Source organism: Microcaecilia unicolor, chromosome 2, assembly GCF_901765095.1.
Source record: "Microcaecilia unicolor chromosome 2, aMicUni1.1, whole genome shotgun sequence".
NCBI lineage: Eukaryota > Metazoa > Chordata > Amphibia > Gymnophiona > Siphonopidae > Microcaecilia > Microcaecilia unicolor.
The window spans coordinates 396,946,331-396,966,581 of record NC_044032.1 but is presented as its reverse complement, the minus strand read 5'-3'; the positions used below and the strand labels follow the sequence as shown (position 1 = coordinate 396,966,581).

At 42.2% G+C, this 20,251-nt stretch overlaps 1 protein-coding gene across 1 annotated transcript in view; it reads right to left on the bottom strand.

The window, feature by feature from the left end:
- Positions 1-20,251, bottom strand: part of PTPN13 (protein tyrosine phosphatase non-receptor type 13) — a gene marked incomplete at its 3' end in the record, with an annotated part of 651,945 nt that overhangs the window by 268,095 nt on the left and 363,599 nt on the right. The window contains 3 exon segments of the mRNA XM_030190609.1: positions 4,480-4,632; positions 7,523-7,661; positions 7,788-7,941. Of these exon segments, the coding sequence (XP_030046469.1) occupies positions 4,480-4,632; positions 7,523-7,661; positions 7,788-7,941 (446 nt within the window).

The window sequence follows — 20,251 nt, the reverse complement described above, 5'->3', positions numbered from 1 at the left end:
ATTGTTGCGGGGGCGGGTGGGGATGGGTTAAATCGTTGCGGGGACGGGTTGGGATGGGTTACATTTTTGCGGGGATGGATGGGGATGGGTAAGATTCTAGTGGGGACGGGTAAGATTCCAGTGGGGACGGGTAAGATTCCAGCAGGGACAGGCGGGGATGGGTAAGATTTCTGTCCCTGTGCAACTCTCTTATCTCCCACCAAGCCTTAACCATCCCCTTCAGTGGTGCCGCCAAGTAACCTCTTTTGGCTTCAGTCACGACCCCCTTGTCTTAATTCTGAGACTCCCCAGTCTCAATCTCTCCTCTCAGCAGCTCATTTACTTGTATTAGCAAATTGTACAATAGCCCCGCTCTCAAGTCTTAATTCCAGCCCCTTCTCAGACTGTGCAACATCTGCTGTCTTGTGTATGTTGGAGAAAAGATGATCCTTTCAGCAACTCAAAGAAAACAAAACTGTGGTTTTGATAAGCGGGTTTGCCAGTATAGCTGCTTGGCAAGCTGTGCAAAAACTGGTTGAGATCATAAAGCTGACCAGCCTCCTATTATGGGAGGGGGCATGACAGACAGATGCTAGCTTTTACTAATGAGGGTGAAAGTACAGTAAAAACAGGAAACGTGCATAGTGACCAAATGTTCTCCTGTATCCATGTTCCTAAACTTATAAGGCATACCTGATCACTTGGGTTTTCAGAATATCTTCAATAAATTATGAGATCTTCTGCACAGAACCGAGAGTATACATACTTCTGGTAAAACTACATTAGCTAGCTTACAGTGTTTCTAGTACTGTTGATATATATTTTTAGTATTTAATTACAATATATGGTTCTTCTACCTACATATAAAATTTATTTTATTTATTATTGTTTATTTTTATACACTTTCCATTGTCATTTATTTTTTTAACATACATTATATATATGTTTCAAAGTTTTCAGCCATAGCATGACAATATTACTTATAACTGGATATTTAAGTTTGTTATTTGCATCATATGTTCCATTTTTATACATTTTACACATCTATGTTTTATGGACAGTATTTATCTTTTGAGGTTTTAAATTTTATCTTTTGAGGTTTTAAATTTTAAATATTACCCTTTATTGTTCATTTACTACATATGTTCTGCCTTTGTCACATATTGTTTGGCAACACTGTTATTATTATTTTTTTACATTATCCAATGTTAACATTATTGTTTCATTTTTATACATAATTTCAGGTATCATTTAGTTAATATCTTAATTTTTATTGTCTATTAGTCATAATTCATTATTCATCACTAATCATCATGGATTATCTGCTCTGTAATTAGAATGCATACGATTATTAGTTCACGTTTGGCACTATACACATCATAATCAAGTTTATAATTGAAATAATATATTATTATTATTTTATAAAATTCCCATACCACAGTCTCAATTAAACATTATGTCTTTCCACATGCAATTAATATACACCTACTTCCAAATGGCAAAACATTCTTCAACTGGATCCTAATAAGCAGTTAGAAATACGATATCCACCCAATCTACTGAATATCAATACATCCAGCTTCCTACGTATCACCTAAGTAGAGAGTAATGGCCTCAGTGACACCACTCAAGGACTAAATTAAACGCTGAGACTAATGCATCTGTGTCATCACTGGACATCCACCTCCACCCTAATCTTGTATTATTGTATTATTTAATCTTTTATACATTGCCTATATTACTCACTATTGCTTGCAAGATTCTTTAATTCTAATTAATGAATACTCATCTTGTGTCGGCCATAGGGGTACTGTGCTCCGACACGGCACATGTCCCCTAAAGTTCATCTCCAAACAGCCTGCCAATATTATTATACTTCTACTGTGGTCCTGTCTTTGGAGATCCTGGTTCTCATTCCCACTTTCTTCTCTGCTGAGAACGTTCAGCAGAAGAAAGCGCATTGTGTTAACGACCCACAATAAAATCAAACAACGTCAATCTGACTGCTGATAAAGTCCACCACAGGATAACACAGTAGATCGAAAGAACCTGACATAAATCCATGCTTAGGCATGAATGCCTGCCTCAGGGGTCATTAAATCTGCTCTGTCTGGTGTAGAGTTTGAATATACATGGAAGACCTCTATGGTAGCAAGATGCAACTGAAGAGTGGTTGTACTACTCAGCTGAGCTTGTCTATCAATTGATTGTGTTCTCCAGGAAACTATGTGGTTTCTATAAATCATGCTAATGTTATTGCCTCATCCCAAATTCTGGCTATTTCATTATCTGTTTAACATGCAAAAACTCTTAATCCACTGTATATCAAATTTAACATCAACTGACTGAGAAGCTTTTTTCCTTGGCCACCACCCTTGGGTATGTTGAAAATATCCATCCTATGCAGTATTTATCTTTTGTCAGGATTCACTCACATTGGGATTGCTGAATATTGAGACCCCTCAACAGGTTTTGGGAAGCTGTCAAACTGGGTTTGGAAACTGACCTTGTGAATGTATCTTTCCTGTTTTAATTGAGTTCTTTTCTACCTTTGAAACTGATTTAATGTATTGTACACCACTTAAGACTTGCTTCCAAATTAGGCAGTATAGCAAATAAATAATAATCATAAACTAAAGTAGGCTCATTCCAAGTGGCGTAGGAAGGGGGTGGGGTGGGGCGGTCCGCCCCGGGTGCACGCCGCTGGGGGGGTGTCGGTTCCACTGGTTCACTGCTCTCTCTGCCCCGGAACAGGTTACTTCCTGTTCCGGGGCAGAGAGAGCAGGGCCAGCGGAGCCGATGCAGCTCCCAACGACGACGTGCACTCGGGGCAGAGCGCCAGTGGTAAGAATGCGGTCCGAGGGAGGGGTGCACAGCGGCGACCCGCCCTCGCTACGCCACTGCTCATTCCTGTCATTGCATGCACTTGTATGAACAGAGGAATTTATAAGAGGCATTTAAAATTTTTAAAAACTTTTTTCTTATTATATATTTTTTAAACACATATGGAGGGGCATAATCGAACAGTGTCGGCCATCTTCGGGGCCGGCTCGGCGAGGGGGCGGAGCCAAGCGTATTTTTGAAAGACGCTTGGCGCCGGGCAAATCGCTCGCCGGGTGTACAGCAGGATCGCCGGGTTTACCTGAGATGGCCGGCTTTGTTTTCCAGCCATAATGGAAACTGGGCCCGGCCATCTCAAACCCGGCGAAATGCAAGGCATTTGGTCATGGGAGGAGCCAGCATTTGTAGTGTACTGGCCCCTTTGACATGCCAGGGCACCAACCGGGCACCCTAGGGGGCACTTAAAAAATAAAAAAAAACAACCCCAAAATAGCTTCCAGGTGCATAGCACCCTTACCTTAGGTGCTGAGCCCCCCAAATCTCCCCCAAAACCCACTCCACACAACTATACACCATTACCATAGCCCGAAGGGGTGAAGGGGGGCACCTACATGTGGGTACAGTGGGTTTTGGAGGGTTCAATATTAGCCACCACAAGTGTAATGGGTGGGGGGGGGGGGGGGGGGATGGGCCTGGGCCCACCTGCCTAAAGTGCACTGCACCAACTAAAAACTGCTCCAGGGACCTGCATACTGCGGTCAAGGAGCTGGGTATGACATGTCAGGCTGGCATACAGGCTGGCAAAAAAAGTGTTTTTTTTTTTTGGGGTGGGAGGGGCTTGGTGACCACTGGGGGAGTAAGGGGAGGTGATCCCAGATTCCCTCCGGTGGTCATCTAGTCAATTGGGGCACTTTTTTGAGACTTGGTCCTAAAAATAAATGGACCACATCCAGCTGGCGAAATGCTCGTTCGAGCCGGCCACTTTTTTTCCATTATAAGGCAAAGCCAGCCATCTCGTACCCACGCCCCGCCCCGCCTTCACTACCCTACCAACACACCCCCTTGAAGGCTGGCCGGCGCCGCGACAAAAAAAGCAGTTGGGGCCGTCCAAAATCGGCTTTCAATAATACCAATTTGGCCAGGATCAGGAGATCGCTGGCGATTTCCCATTTCAAAAATGAGCTGGATAGTGGCATATACATGAGAAAATCCATTTATAATGATCCTCTGCACATGGATGTAGAAGCCAGATTAATTTGAGAGATGTTTTCTGATTCATCAAAATGACCTCTTAGCAACCAGGTTTCTAAAGGTAGGGAACCTGATGCTGCGATGTAACAAAGCACCTTCATTCTGGTGTGATTACAGTTGGGGAAGCTCCTGGCTTCATTGGTTCCCTGATGGATAACACCCAAAGGAGTGGGGCCAAGACTTATCTCGGAGAATAAGGGATATACCTATAGCCACTGGCATTGACTGCATTCTAGGTATTCAACGCTGTTACCTAACAATATAGTGGCATGAAATGTAAGTATTTCTTGAAATACTGCAACCAGCATTTTTTAAAAATTTGGGGGCCACCAGGTTTGACTATTGACCAGTAGATTTTTCGGCACCAGAATGAAGGGCACTGAAGTCTGCCAAAACATTTAGACTCACCTTTAAAAAGGCTAATTCAGTTTCTTTTTCAGAAGCCCCCATATAAGAGCTATGCAGTTTGGGCAGCTCCTCTTTGATAAAAGACAGGTTCAGTTTCTCCATTACTCTTGCTGGTAAGTAATGTTCCATTCTAAAATAGGCCAAGCCATGAACCTATAAGGAATGAAGTCGCCAATCAAGAACAATGCTTCCAAATATCAGATCAGTTCAGAGCACCCTGTGCTTTCATGCTAAAAGGACACTGTAACCTCATTACAATGAGTACCACTAAAGCTACCAGTCACACATTCTGAGTCAATTACATATCCAATGGGTTCCATTATTCTCTAATCCAGAACATATAGATTAGCATAGTAGAAGCAGAAATATAGCCAACTATATTGGAGTTAGTAGGTATTGTGACAAACTTACAAAAGAAAAGCATCAGTCATCTGTGAAATTTAAAGGATTTGAGGCAGGGTACAAATTATTACTGCTATTATTATTCATTTTTTTTTTATTAATACTGAATGCAGAGCTGTAAAGAATCATATAATTGTAAGCTTCATGGAGCAATGTGCTTCTCATAATTTATCCTGTGCTGTACTGTACCTGCACAGCACAATAACAAAAGTAAGTTTCTTGTTTATCACTGTGGACAACAAATAATAATCCAAACTTGTTTGCAAGGAAAACTAATAAAGAATGACAAAGAGATTCTTAATTTGAAGGCAAAGCAAGTATAAAAAGATAGAAATCACAGAAAATGGCATTTCCCCACAGCCCCTGATGCCTTTCCTTCACATAAATCTCCATGCTGGCAAGGGGAGGAGGTCCACTGACATTGTTCTAATGGGGCATACAGCCAAACCTCCTCCCAACAGGGTTTATTGGGCGGGAGGGGGAAAATATGGCTTTGGAGCACTCATGGGTTTGGCTCCATGAAACCAATTATGGATCGAGAACCAGCAAGCCGCATAGCCCATGCCACAGCCCAGGAACTCTCACACTGGACTGATGAGGGGATTCAAATTGGGAGCCCAAATGATCCAAGTCCTTTTCTGGTTGCTACCTCTGAGTGGTCTAGGAATGTCAGCCCACTCCGATTTTTAGCAGGTCAGGTAGATATTAATGTTTGTGTATATTAATTATGACATTTATGCTGTTAAGGAGTATGGAAACAGTCTAGGCTTGTTTGTAGCTTAACGTTAAGACCTTGTAATTAAAGGTGGGCCTCCCCTCCGAGGGACACCGCCCTGCAGTGGTGGAGGGGCTTCTGTGTTTCAATGACTCAGAGGGTTATGCTGAAGGGTTACCCATATCAGACAGGCCCCTGAGGAGAAACCAGATAAAGAGTGTCCCAAACTAGGGAGAGTGGAAAGATGGCGACCTGAAGCTCGTACGTTCAACGGCCCAGCTGTCCTCTGATGTTCTGTCTCTGTTTACTTGAAATTTCCTCTCTGCAACTGCAGTTACCTTAACTGAGAGGAAGGGGACAATTGGGGGTCAGCCGCCGATGGCCAGAGTTTTGTCCCCTGTGCAGCAAGTGTGGGACCACTGCGCGACGAGCTGCCCACAGATGACTGGGTTGGTGAGTCCTTTGATTAGTGCCAGCGAAGGAGCGTCGACGCTCTTGGACCTGGAAACAACTTCATCGCTCCCAAATCATTTAACCACCATGTCCAAAGGAGTGGAGGAGTGAGTTAGGAGTCCATTCTGAAACGGAAGTCGTTTACAGCTGAACCCGAGTTGGCGGTGCCACTCCTAAACCCGTAAGAGCTATCAGCTTGGAGTTTTTGGCTCCCATGGAGGTTACATTGAATATCATCTGGAAGGCACTCCAGGACCTAACAGTGGTAGTAAATAACTTTGCTTCAGATATAATCTTATTAGTGAGCTACATAGATAACCTAATTGAACCCTTTGAGAAAGAAAAATTGATACAGCAAATGAAGTTCTACAGGAGTAGGAAACGGTTAAGATTTTGAAAATGATAGTAGACCAGAAATTTGAACAAAATGAATATTATTACAGATGATTAATATTGAGATTGTTGTTTTCCCAGAGTTCCGGGTATGACTCCTAAAGATTTCCTCAGAAATATTTCCTTAAAGTTTTGTAATTTTCCTTTGTAATGATTCCTCTTAGTAATATAAATTATTACTTAGTAATATTAATTCAAAAGGAGTGAAGCCTGTGAAACTGGGATTACCTTAATCAGTGGAAATTGGATTAGAGACTCAAGTGTTCGCATTGTTAAATAATTTCCGGTTTTAAAAGAGAAAAAATGAAATTAGGTGTATTATTTCTACTAATATTGGACAATAAGTATGTTTCCAACAAAATAAATTGAATATACACCATTTTGGGTTTGAAGAAGCTAACCAGATGATCAATGTGGAATAATTATTCAGAAAAATAATAACTGGGGATAATCAGGTTAATACCACATTTTTTCTGTTTACTGTTGTTCAATTGATCTCCTTGTCTTGTTTCACTCTCCCTATTTTGTGGTCTAAAGAAGAGTATAGAATTACCTGATTGAAATAATTCTTGTGTATTACTTTCTCTGTATTTCTGGCAAGTTATTTTATTGCTTGTAAATTTAAATTCTTATAAATTAAAAAAAAAAAAAAAAAGATCGGCCTTGAGATGACAACGGTAATAAAGGTAAGGCCTTGTGACTTAAGGCAGGCTCAGGAGAGCTACATAGACAGCTTGCAAAAGGAAAGGGGTGTGATCACTGGGCAAACCCTTCCATATATGCACTTAAGTGCTTTGAGCTCCACCTCTTGAAGCCCCAACTCTAAGTATCTCAGGAACGGAGTAAAGTTAAACAAGTGAGGTTCAAATACCTATAGGGGAAGGTATTTTAATAATGCCCCCCCCCCCCCAACTTAGTGGGTACGCATGGATCTGCAGCACTTCATAATCAATGAGTGAGTTGTAACAATGTAGAGATGTTTTAATATGAGAGCAGTCCACCTCTAAATCTAAACTTCATAAAATGAAAAAAAAAAAAACCAGAATTTGCCAGTGTGCAGAAGTGTAAAGTATAGCATACCTCAGGCTGGTAATCCCCATACTCTGCCTGCAAGGCCAGTGAGGCAAGTAACAAGGCTGTCTCATCATCACAGTGCAATCTCTCCTCCAGGATATCTTTCCTCTGCTGGAGATAGTACTGGTGGCAAGTTAAACTGTGTCTGCATTAAAAAACAAAATACACAATCCTCCATTCTCCATATATTTCTAAACTGACCTGCTATGTGAATTTAGTGCAGTACATGTTGAAAAAAAAAAGTATAAGAGGTATAACTTGCAGTACTTACTGGATTTGACTAACATCATCCACAAAAAACTTAACACGGAAAAACAAATAAAAATTGATTGTATTTCTGCTCTTTTTCTTTGGTTCCTCCTTCCATCCTTCAGGGGCAATCTTCGTTAGTTTTAAATCAGGGTCAACGAAGAAAAATTCATTGTCTGAAAGAGAGGGACAGTGGTATTCTGAGAAACACCAGTCTGCTGTTCCTCTTTTATACAAGTTGCCAGAATACAGAAAGCTTGTAATATGTAGAGAGATGAAGCTACCAAGGAATTCTCTTCTACGCTTGTGGAAGTTAAACTGGCTTCCACTGTTTTATTTATACCTGTCCTTATCAGATATTGTTAATAAAAGAAAGGGTTCTACATAGTAGAAAATCAAGCCCATGTCGTCAATCCCCCCCCCCCCACCCCATTCTATAACGCGAGTGGCTAAATGTATGTGCCATTTGCACACTCTGATAGTAAAATACTAGCATTTATATAGGTGGATCTTACAGATTCACTTATAAGTGATAGTTGGGAGCTAAGCGGTAATCTATAATTTTTATTTATTTATTGCACATGTACAGTGGGGGAAATAAGTATTTGATCCCTTGCTGATTTTGTAAGTTTGCCCACTGACAAAGACATGAGCAGCCCATAATTGAAGGGTAGGTTATTGGTAACAGTGAGAGATAGCACATCACAAATTAAATCCGGAAAATCACATTGTGGAAAGTATATGAATTTATTTGCATTCTGCAGAGGGAAATAAGTATTTAATCCCTCTGGCAAACAAGACCTAATACTTGGTGGCAAAACCCTTGTTGGCAAGCACAGCGGTCAGACGTCTTCTGTAGTTGATGATGAGGTTTGCACACATGTCAGGAGGAATTTTGGTCCACTCCTCTTTGCAGATCATCTCTAAATCATTAAGAGTTCTGGGCTGTCGCTTGGCAACTCGCAGCTTCAGCTCCCTCCATAAGTTTTCAATGGGATTAAGGTCTGGTGACTGGCTAGGCCACTCCATGACCCTAATGTGCTTCTTCCTGAGCCACTCCTTTGTTGCCTTGGCTGTATGTTTTGGGTCATTGTCGTGCTGGAAGACCCAGCCACGACCCATTTTTAAGGCCCTGGCGGAGGGAAGGAGGTTGTCACTCAGAATTGTACGGTACATGGCCCCATCCATTCTCCCATTGATGCGGTGAAGTAGTCCTGTGCCCTTAGCAGAGAAACACCCCCAAAACATAACATTTCCACCTCCATGCTTGACAGTGGGGACGGTGTTCTTTGGGTCATAGGCAGCATTTCTCTTCCTCCAAACACGGCGAGTTGAGTTCATGCCAAAGAGCTCAATTTTTGTCTCATCTGACCACAGCACCTTCTCCCAATCACTCTCGGCATCATCCAGGTGTTCACTGGCAAACTTCAGACGGGCCGTCACATGTGCCTTCCGGAGCAGGGGGACCTTGCGGGCACTGCAGGATTGCAATCCGTTATGTCGTAATGTGTTACCAATGGTTTTCGTGGTGACAGTGGTCCCAGCTGCCTTGAGATCATTGACAAGTTCCCCCCTTGTAGTTGTAGGCTGATTTCTAACCTTCCTCATGATCAAGGATACCCCACGAGGTGAGATTTTGCGTGGAGCCCCAGATCTTTGTCGATTGACAGTCATTTTGTACTTCTTCCATTTTCTTACTATGGCACCAACAGTTGTCTCCTTCTCGCCCAGCGTCTTACTGATGGTTTTGTAGCCCATTCCAGCCTTGTGCAGGTGTATGATCTTGTCCCTGACATCCTTAGACAGCTCCTTGCTCTTGGCCATTTTGTAGAGGTTAGAGTCTGACTGATTCACTGAGTCTGTGGACAGGTGTCTTTCATACAGGTGACCATTGCCGACAGCTGTCTGTCATGCAGGTAACGAGTTGATTTGGAGCATCTACCTGGTCTGTAGGGGCCAGATCTCTTACTGGTTGGTGGGGGATCAAATACTTATTTCCCTCTGCAGAATGCAAATAAATTCATATACTTTCCACAATGTGATTTTCCGGATTAAATTTGTGATGTGCTATCTCTCACTGTTACCAATAACCTACCCTTCAATTATGGGCTGCTCATGTCTTTGTCAGTGGGCAAACTTACAAAATCAGCAAGGGATCAAATACTTATTTCCCCCACTGTATCCCACATTTTCCCACCTATTTGCAGGTTCAATGTGGCTTACAAAGGCCTGTTATGGCATCGCCATTCACAGGGTAGAAGATACAATCGGTATTACAATGAGATTGAGTGAGGGTTACATAGAAGAGCTAAGCAGACATTTATAAATTATAATTATTGCCAATTGGTGCTGATAATTGCTTGTGTTGCATGATATGAGTTTCATTGGCAGAGTTATTGATTTTGCTGGATCAGATACAAATGTATCTATATAAAATATACAGCTGCAAAGACTTATTAGAACAGTATCAGATAAACTGGTCTGGCTTTCACCTTCCCCTTCCCCCTGGAAACTACTGATAACAAAAGCTAGCCAAAGAACAAAAACCTGACTATTGACAGCAATCACAGAGCAGTGGCATAGCCACAGGTGGGCCTGGGCCCACCCACTTAGGGTTCAGGCCCACCCAACAATAGCACACATTTAGTGGTAGCTGGTGGGGATCCCCAGCTCCAGCAGCTGAAGACCTCCCCCTGATGGTAATGAAAACACTACTCTCCTTGATACTGTCACCTGCGCATGCTCAGTCTTCAGCGCATGACTGCTGCAGACTGTCAAGGTGGAAAGAAGCATTTTCTCGCCAGCTGAGATTTTTTTTTTGGGGGGGGGGGGGAAGAACACTTGGTGCCCACCCACTTCTTGCCTAGGCCCACCCAAAATCATTTGTCTGGCTATGCCCCTGTCACAGAGACTGGACTTATCAAAAGACAGTGAAACTCCACCTATTCTCAGACAATGATTCCGAGACTGAAAAGCTCATCTACCTATCTAATCTAACAAAAGAAAGCCTAATCCTGTCACTACCAGCAGATGTCCAGACAGAAAGTCTTAAGATGTCATTAAAACATGTGACCAGTTACCATGCTTCATCTCAGAACTAGATGAAACCAGTTTTCAGCTATCCCTGAGTTGTCATTGGATCGAGTGCACCCCACCTGACTTCAGCCTATGGTCCAACAAGAGATTATAAAAAGCCTGGAACATTTTCAGTTTGCGCTTTTGGCTCTTGGTTCTGCCTCTTGCCTCTCTGCTGGACTTCACACAGGCTCCAGCAACAACTCTGCAACAAAAGGACTTTTTTTCCAGCAGGGATCTCCTTCATCATTCCAACCAGCAGCCTCCGTCATCAAAGTGAGTTACCATTAATCCAGACTAATTTATAATTCAGACTTGCTATCTTGAAAAGCATATTCCCCTTGTGAAAGATCTCTAAAAAAAATGCCTCTCTCTTGTAACATCATTACATCACCTGTAATTCAACAACTATATTATTTAATTTCCCCTTTTCTTACATATGATGAAGGCTGCTGGTTAGAGTGATGAAGGAGATCCCTGCTGGAAAAAAAAGTCCTTTTGTTGCAGAGTTGTTGCTGGAGCCTGTGTGAAGTCCAGCAGAGAGGCAAGAGGCAGAACCAAGAGCCAAAAGCGCAAACTGAAAATGTTCCAGGCTTTTTATAATCTCTTGTTGGACCATAGGCTGAAGTCAGGTGGGGTGCACTCGATCCAATGACAACTCAGGGATAGCTGAAAACTGGTTTCATCTAGTTCTGAGATGGAGCGTGGTAACTGGTCACATGTTTTAATGACATCTTAAGACTTTCTGTCTTGACATCTGCTGGTAGTGACAGGATTAGGCTTTCTTTTGTTAGATTAGATAGGTAGATGAGCTTTTCAGTCTCGGAATCATTGTCTGAGAATAGGTGGAGTTTCACTGTCTTTTGATAAGTCCAGTCTCTGTGATTGCTGTCAATACTCAGGTTTTTGTTCTTTGGCTAGCTTTTGTTATCAGTAGGGGAAGGTGAAAGCCAGACCAGTTTATCTGATACTGTTCCAATAAGTCTTTGCAGCTGTATATTTTATATAGATACATTTGTATCTGATCCAGCAAAATCAATAACTCTGACAATGAAACTCATATCATGCTACACAAGCAATTATCAGCACCAATTGGCAATAATTATAATTTACGTGCACTACTCACTAAGCATATTCTCTAGTCTGTGTAAATTCTACTGTGCAGATCCCACAGCTATGGAGGAGCACGGGCGGGTCCACAGGCATTCAAAAAATCTACACACACTGTTGTAAAATAACCTGCACTGTGCCTAATGTTAGGCATGGGCATTTACACCAGGTTTTCATTGGTGTAATTGGCTGCGCCTAAACTCTAGTCACGTGGATGGATTTAGGCGGCATATTCTGTAAACTGTGCCTAACTTTAGGAATGGTTTACAGAATACACCTAAGAGTGTTTTCCTCTGGTGCTGATTTTTTAGGCAACATATATAGAATTACATCCTTAGCAGAGGAAGTGACATCACCACTAGGTTATGGACATTTAGGAGTACAGCTCTGTTGGGGTCTAAGCTAAAAGTGGTGTTTCCTAGCTCCATGGTGATATTTTTCACTTCCCTGCTTTTGAGCTGAGTTTGTCAGACCATCATGTCAACTCACAAAAAGCTGGAAAAATTTAAATATGTGGTGGACAGTGGTGCTGGTTCTCAGAGCACACTGCAGAACTACTGCTGCAAAATGGCAATGGCAGACTCAGACTTAAGGATGAAGCACACGGAGATATCACTCTCAGCGACAGTGAGAGAAGCAACAAGTACAGTTGCAAAATGGTTTAAAGAACTCAAAGCGGAGAGAGGGTTTTTTTTTTTGTTTTTTTGTTACATTTGTACCCCGCGCTTTCCCACTCATGGCAGGCTCAATGCGGCTTACATGCGGCAATGGAGGGTTAAGTGACTTGCCCAGAGTCACAAGGAGCTGCCTGTGCCTGAAGTGGGAATTGAACTCAGTTTCTCAGTTCCCCACGACCAAAGTCCACCACCCTAACCACTAGGCCACTCCTCTACCCTGTGAGCGCAAGGAGTCCTGGTGCAGATAGTGAAGTGGGCACCTCGGACTGCCAGAGTTGCTGGCTTAGGCCCTTTTTTCCAGCATAAAAGTCTGTCCCGCTGCAGGATCCTCTGAGAACTCGCTGTGAGGAACTGCGAAGAGTCCTGGTGCAGGCAATGAAGTGAGCACCTCAGGTTAGGCCGTTTTTTCCAGCATAAGAAGCTGTCCTACCATGGTCATGTGCCTGAAGGGGCATGGTCAAAGGGGCAGGTCCCACCCCTTTGGAGCCTCTTCAGAGCACTTTTGGAGCAGAAGCAGGTCCCGCTGCTCCGTGATGATAGGGAAGTGTAAAGGGATGAAGAAGTTGTCTTTGGAGGCAATGATAATGAAGGGACTCACGGATTTACATTTTCAGACACCAAAGATGGTGCTGTTGCCTCTGGCTGGGGACTCTCTCTCATTCCAGAATGCATCTCTGTCATCAGGGGGCCCTCCCCCTCAACCCGCTTTGAAACAGGAGTGTGCTAACACTCCGTTAAAAAGTGTGGCAGTTCTGATACCAGTTTTCGCACCCGGGAATGCTGCTGCTCCTATTCCTGATGCTGATTCAGGACCATCAGCAGGAAAGGTACTTTCTAGCATTTCATTTTCCTATATTGCTAGTACACAGATAAAATCTGGTGAAATATCTTTAAAAGATATCTATGAACCAATTGTCAGTATAGACAAATCTTTAAAGGATAATTTGTGTTTCGTCAGTAAATTCATTGTTGATGCGGTTGAGTAATTTAAGGAACAAGACCAGAAGCTTTACACTGTTGTACAAGGATAGGAGAGAATGGAATCTCAGGTCAAGTGGTGTCAATCTGCTGCAGCTGTAACAGCAACAGACAGTTTGACTGTTCAACTTAGACTGGAGGCTTTGGAAAATGCTTCCAGGGCATGTAATTTGCATCTATTGAATTTTCCACTCACTCATTATCTATCCTCTGTGGAGCTCCTTAAAATGCATGCTATACTTCAAATAACTTTTGAAACTGGAAGTTAAGTCTTACCACTACTTGCCTAGGGTTACTGAATAGTCCTCTTCAGAAGGTGAATTTGATAATCTAAGTTCTCCTGATAGTCTTGATTTAACTAAATATTTGGACTCTTCTCAAGAAGGAATATATAAGGGGACCTTTTAATAAAGCTTTGCTCGAGTTATCTGCAGCAGGGCCCATTTTATTCCTATGGGCCCTGCTGTAGATAACTCAAGCTAAGCTTTAGTAAATAACCCACTAAGAGAGCTACTTTGTTAGTGGTCCTAGGTTCTGTTAATAAAACATTGTTATTGTTAAAAGCTTACTTTCAAAAAAAGAAGGTGCCATTCTATGGTCAATTGGAAGAAAAATGAGTATCTTGTTGGGTAGACTGATTGGACTGTTCAGGTCTTTATCTGCTGTCGTTTACTATGTTACTATGTAAAGTTTCCTGATTTGGCCAGGCCAACACAATTAAGGTGTAGAGCCTTCCTACAGCTTAAACCTAGGGTTACAGCTGTGGGTGGTACATTCTTTTTGAAGTTTCTTTATAAGTGCCTGTCAAGTAAAGTGTTTATACGTTTTCTTTAAGATAATTGTTGACAAGTTAATCCAGCTTTTCTCTTCTTGATGTGGACTGGTACACTATGTTATTTGAATTGGTTTTGTAATATTATTTTCTTGATTTTTTCTATATTACTTCTTTTTGTATATATTGAAGTTAAAGTGAAAAAAACTCCAAAACTTAAAGCAGAGATATTGGCTGTCCGGCCAGATATTAAACAGCAGTTGTTGACTTGTGTACTGAAATGCGGGACATTGGCAATAGGGTTCAGCAGGCAAAAGTGAGGTTAGATGGAGTTGATGACACACTCCAAGCATTTGAATCTGATCTACAGTGAGAAACAAAATTTTGCCAGGAGTTGCAATTGGTTGTGGAAGACCTAGCAAATTCACTCCAGACAATGTAATTTGAGATTTAAAAATATTCCCCAAACTGACAAATATCGCAATAACCAGCAATTTATTAAAAACATATGTGAGATGTTATTGCAGGGGCCTAATAGAGGTAATGTTGAGTGAGCCAAGTGTCCGATTGTTCTTGATTGAGCTCATAGGAGTTTAGGGCCTCAACAAGATATGCGTTCCAGAGATATTATTGTCAGCTATCATGATTTTAGAGTAAAGGAACAGGTATGGCGAAAGGCTTGTGCTCTGTGGGAAGTTAAGTGGGACAATTGCCAGATTGTTGTTTATCAAGATTTGGCGCGAAGTATTTTATTAAAATGAAGAGAGTTGCGAGATGCCACTAAGTTTTTGCAGAAAGCTGGTCTGTTATATCGTTGGCTACACCCTTTTGGCCTTATGGTGTCAGTGGGGGGCCAATCTCGTGTTCACACCATTACGGCAGCATGGAAGGCCTTGGCAGATATTGGATGCACAAATTTATCAATTCATGTTTCTCCACGGCAGTCACCTCGTGGGAAACACAGCAGCAATTATTGACAGACAGTATGCCCTAATCGGAAGAGCCAGGTGGATGGGGCAGATGGGGCTTCTGCTGGGAACTCACCTATAACTTGATTCTGCATTTGTGGACTGTTTTATTGCACTGCTACTGACCTCAATTGGGTGTTAATTAAGGTGAGAGGAAGTAGAATATTTGCAGAGGTTACTAAGGGCAACCTGAATACTGAGTTAGCTTGAAAGGGCCTGTTTGAAGCAGTCCCCTTAGATTCAAAACCATACAAAGAGGAAAGGTCTCACTGAACTTTCTTTCTGAGAAGTTCTGAGAGAAGAGGACATTTCTCTGGTAAGTGAACGTTATTCTGCTTTGTGCTTTGGGAACTTAAAGATTGGGGTTTAAAGGAGGAATTGTAGGTTAGTGATAGGCAGATTAAAAATACAAAAAAGCAAACTTTATTAACTAATCTCCATACTCTTTCCCCCCTAGTTTTCAAACTTGAACTTTGTACCACAGCATTAACAGATAGCCTCTAGCAGGCACTGTAGGACCTAGTTTAGTCTTCATCCCACCCACCCTCCCCAACACCTGCCCACTCCTAGCACAACTTTTCATTTATAGTGAGTTATTGTATTTAGGATAACAAGCAAGGAGTGCTCTTACAGACTTTTAAACACATTTAATTACCTTCTAAGAAGAAAACACTAAATAAATCACACAATACTTTTTTTTTATTACATTTGTACCCCGCGCTTTCCCACTCATGGCAGGCTCAATGCGGCTTACATGGGGCGATGGAGGGTTAAGTGACTTGCCCAGAGTCACAAGGAGCTGCCTGTGCCTGAAGTGGGAATTGAACTCAGTTCCTCATTTCCCCAGGACCAAAGTCTCCACCACCCTAACCACTAAGCCACTCCTCCACTCCATTTAAACTAACGACATTTTTATATTAGGCTAATATCCTTAATACCTCAGCAAGTTTTAAATGATTGAAAAACTCAAAAATACTAAGATGGAATCAGCAGTCCAGCAGCGAGAGGGGTGCTATCCAGTCTTTTGCTCTGAGTGTCACATGTATGATTATCTCCCAGTTGGTGAGCGGTTATATATGTGTAGTCGATGCAAAGAGCTCCTAGCTCTCAGAGAATGTGTCCATTCTCTTGAGGCTAGAGTAGCAGACTTGGTGGAGCTGAGGGAGACAGAAAGGTACATAGAGGAGACCTACAGGGATGTTATAGAGAAGTCCCATCTCCAGTCTGGCAGCTCCTGTGCTGCCTTGGAGGAGGAAGGTCTCCTAGAAGGACAGAATCACCCTGGTGAAGTAGGAAGTACTCCTGTAGCCAGGACCTGCCCACCAGGGGATATATCATCCTCTCGCACTGAGGATATGTCTCCAAGTTCTGACCATGAGAGAAGGGTTAGGACAGCTGTTGTAGTTGGTGATTCGATCATTAGGCATATAGATAGCTAGGTGGCTGGTGGACATGAGGATCACCTGGAGGCTTGCCTGCCTGGTGCGAAGGTAGTTGACCTCATGCATCACCTGGACAGGATCTGAGATAGTGCTGGGGGGGGGGGGAGCTGGCTGTCGGTACATGTGGGTACCAATGACATAGGCAAATGTGGAAGGGAGGTTCTGGAAGTCAAATTTAGTATCTTAGGTAGAAAGCTGAAGTCCAGATCCTCCAGGTTCGCATTTTGAGAAATGCTCCCCGTTCCACGCGCAGGACCCAAAAGGCAGGCAGAGCTCCAAAGTTTCAATGTGTGGTTTGAGACGATGGTGCAGGAATGAGGGATTTAGTTTTATAAGGAACTGAGTAACATTCTGGGAAAGGTGGAGACTTTTCCGAAAAAAAGGGACTCCACCAGGCTGCTGGCAATAACTTTTAAAAGGGAGAGAGCAGCTTTTAAATTAGAATGGGTGGGTAAGCCAACAGTCGCCCAGGAGCACATGGTTCGGTGTGGAGTATCCTTGAAGAATACTATCAAAACAGGACATCTAGGGAATCCCAGTAGAAAGGTTTCAACAATACTTAAAGTAAGCCAGGTGTGTTTAATGAAAGAGCAGGATAAAGAATGCACATTATCCCCTTCAACTTCTAAGTAGCTTGTAGATCAAAGGAAAAAAAACACACACAATTTGAAGTTCCTGTATACAAATGCTAGAAGCCAAAAAACTAAGGTGGGAGAGTTAAAATATATATCACTAAATGATGAAGTAGATATAATAGGCATCTCAGAGACTTGGTGGAAAGAGATCAATGGGACATTGTGTTAACAGGGTATAAATTGTATCACAATGACACAGAGGATCAAATTGGAGGGGGGAGGTTGCGCTATATGTTAAAGAGGGAATTGAATCATATAAAATAAACATTCCACATGACACAGATAGCAGTGTGGAGTCCTTATGGATAGAAATTCCATGTGTGAAGGAAAGAAGTATTCTTGTAGGGCTGTACTACCGTCTGCAGGACAAAATGAACAGATGGATGAAGAAATGTTTACAGAGACTTTAGTAAAGCTTGCAAATTGGGCAATGCTATAATAATGGGTGATTTTAATTACTCTGATATTGACTCAGAAGGGCTGAGAGGGAATCCGTGGGACCGTTAGATCACGAAGGAGCAAAAGGGGCACTCAGGGAGGACAACGCCATAGTGGAGAAACTGAATGAATTCTTTGCTTCTGTCTTTACGGAAGAAGATGTACCAGAAATGGTTTTCAAGGGTGATGATGCAGAGGACTTGAAAGAAATCTCGGTGAACCTGGAAGATGTACTGAGACAAACTGACAAATTAAAGAGTAGTAAATCACCTGGACCAGATGGCATACATCCAAGGGTACTCAAAGAACTCAAGTATGAAATTGCTGATCTGCTGTTATGCAACGTCGATTTATAAAAAGGGTTCTAGGGGTGATCTGGGAAATTATAGCCGGTAAGCCTGACGTCGGTGCTGGGCAAAATAGTGGAAACTATTATAAAGAATAAAATTATACAGCATGTAGACAAATATGGTTTAATTCGACAGAGTCAGCGTGAATAAACATGTGGATAAAGGTGAGCCGCTTGATGTAGTGTATCTAGATTTTCAGAAAGCTTTTGATAAAGTTCCTCATGAGAGACTCCTGAGAAAATTAAAGCATCATGGGATAGGAGGCAAGGTTCTGGTGTGGATTAGGAACTGGTTATTGGACAGAAAACAGAGGGTAGGGTTAAATGGTCATTTCTCTCAATGGAGGAGGGTGAGCAGTGGCGTGCCGCAAGGATCTCTACTGGGACCGGTACTATTTAACATATTTCTAAATGTTATGAAAATTGGAACAACAAGTGAGGTGATCAAATTTGCAGATGATACAAAACTATTCAAGGCTGTTAAAACACATGCGGACTGTGAAATATTGCACGAAGACCTTAGGAAATTAGAAGACTGGGCGTCCAAATGGCAGATGAAATTTAATGTGGACAAATGCAAGGTGATGCACATTGGAAAGAATAATTCGAATCACAGTTACTGGATGCTAGGGTCCACCTTGGGGGTCAGTGCTCAAGAAAAAGATGATCTGGGTGTCGTTGTAGATAATACGCTGAAATCTTCTGCTCAGTGTGCAGAAGCGGTGGCCACAAAAGAAAAACAGGATGCTAGAAATTATTAGGAAAGGGATGGTGAATAAGACTGAAAATACTATAATTCCTCTGTATTGCTTCATGGTGCGTCCACACCTTGAATATTTAGTTCACATTTGGTCGCTGTATCTAAAAAAAAGATATATCGGAATTAGAAAAGGTTCAAAGAAGAGCTACTAAAATGATAAAGGGGATGGAACTCCTCTCATATGAGGACAGGCTAAAGAGGTTTTCGCTCTTCAGCTTGGAAAAAAGACGGATGAGGGGAGATATGGTTGAGATCTACAAAATCCTGAGTGGTGTAGAAGTAAATCAATTTTTTACTTGTTCCAAAAGTACTAAGACTAGGGGACGTTCGAGGACATTACATGGACATATTTTTAAAACAAATCGGAGGAAATATTTCTTCACTCAAAGAATAGTTAAGCTCTGGAACTCTTTGCCGGAGGAGGTAGTAACAGCGGTTAGCGTATCTGGGTTTAAAAATAGTTTGGACAAATTCCTGGAGGAAAAGTCCATAGTCTGCTATTGGGACAGACATGGGAAGCAACTGCTTGACCTGGGATTGGAGTTTCTGTTAGGTACTTGTGACCTGGCTTGGCCACTGTTGGGAAAACAGGATACTGGGCTAGATAGACCATTAGTCTAACCCAATATGGCTACTCTAATGTTCTTATGTTCTCTTACAGCCTTGCTGAATATTCTATGTATTTGAGTGACGTGATATGCTGTTTGTTTACTTAAGATATACATGGTGTGTCTAATTTTTCCCAGTTATGATGGATGATTAAGGCATGAGTGTGACTGCAGTAGGAGGGGAAGGATTCGGGGGTGGGGGGGGGGGGAGAGAAGGAGGGATATAAGTGGTTATGGTTATTATTTTATTGTATTACCAATTTTATTGTATTACCAATTTGGCCCTGCAGTACTTCATTTCCTGCATTCTATTTTGCTGGTTGGTGTTGGCCAGAGCCAGCTGAAGCTGGAAACTTTGGGGAGGGGAGCAGGTAGATGGGGTAGGGAACTTAGTGGGACATAAGAGACTTGGTTTTCGGGTGGGATCATGGAATGTGAATGGAATGAATAATCCAGGGAACTGTAGTATGACTTGTCTGAAACAGTGCAGAACCGAGTTACATAGTTTGCAGGTGAAGAAGGTGGAGTTTATGCAGCACTTGCTTAAATTTTTTTGAATTTGGTAATAAGTCTGGAAGAATGCTAGCGAGGCATTTGAAGGCTAGAGGAGTGGGCACCACAATCTCGAAGATTAAGGAGCCTGATGGCACCCTTTGTCATGATGACGGGGAGAT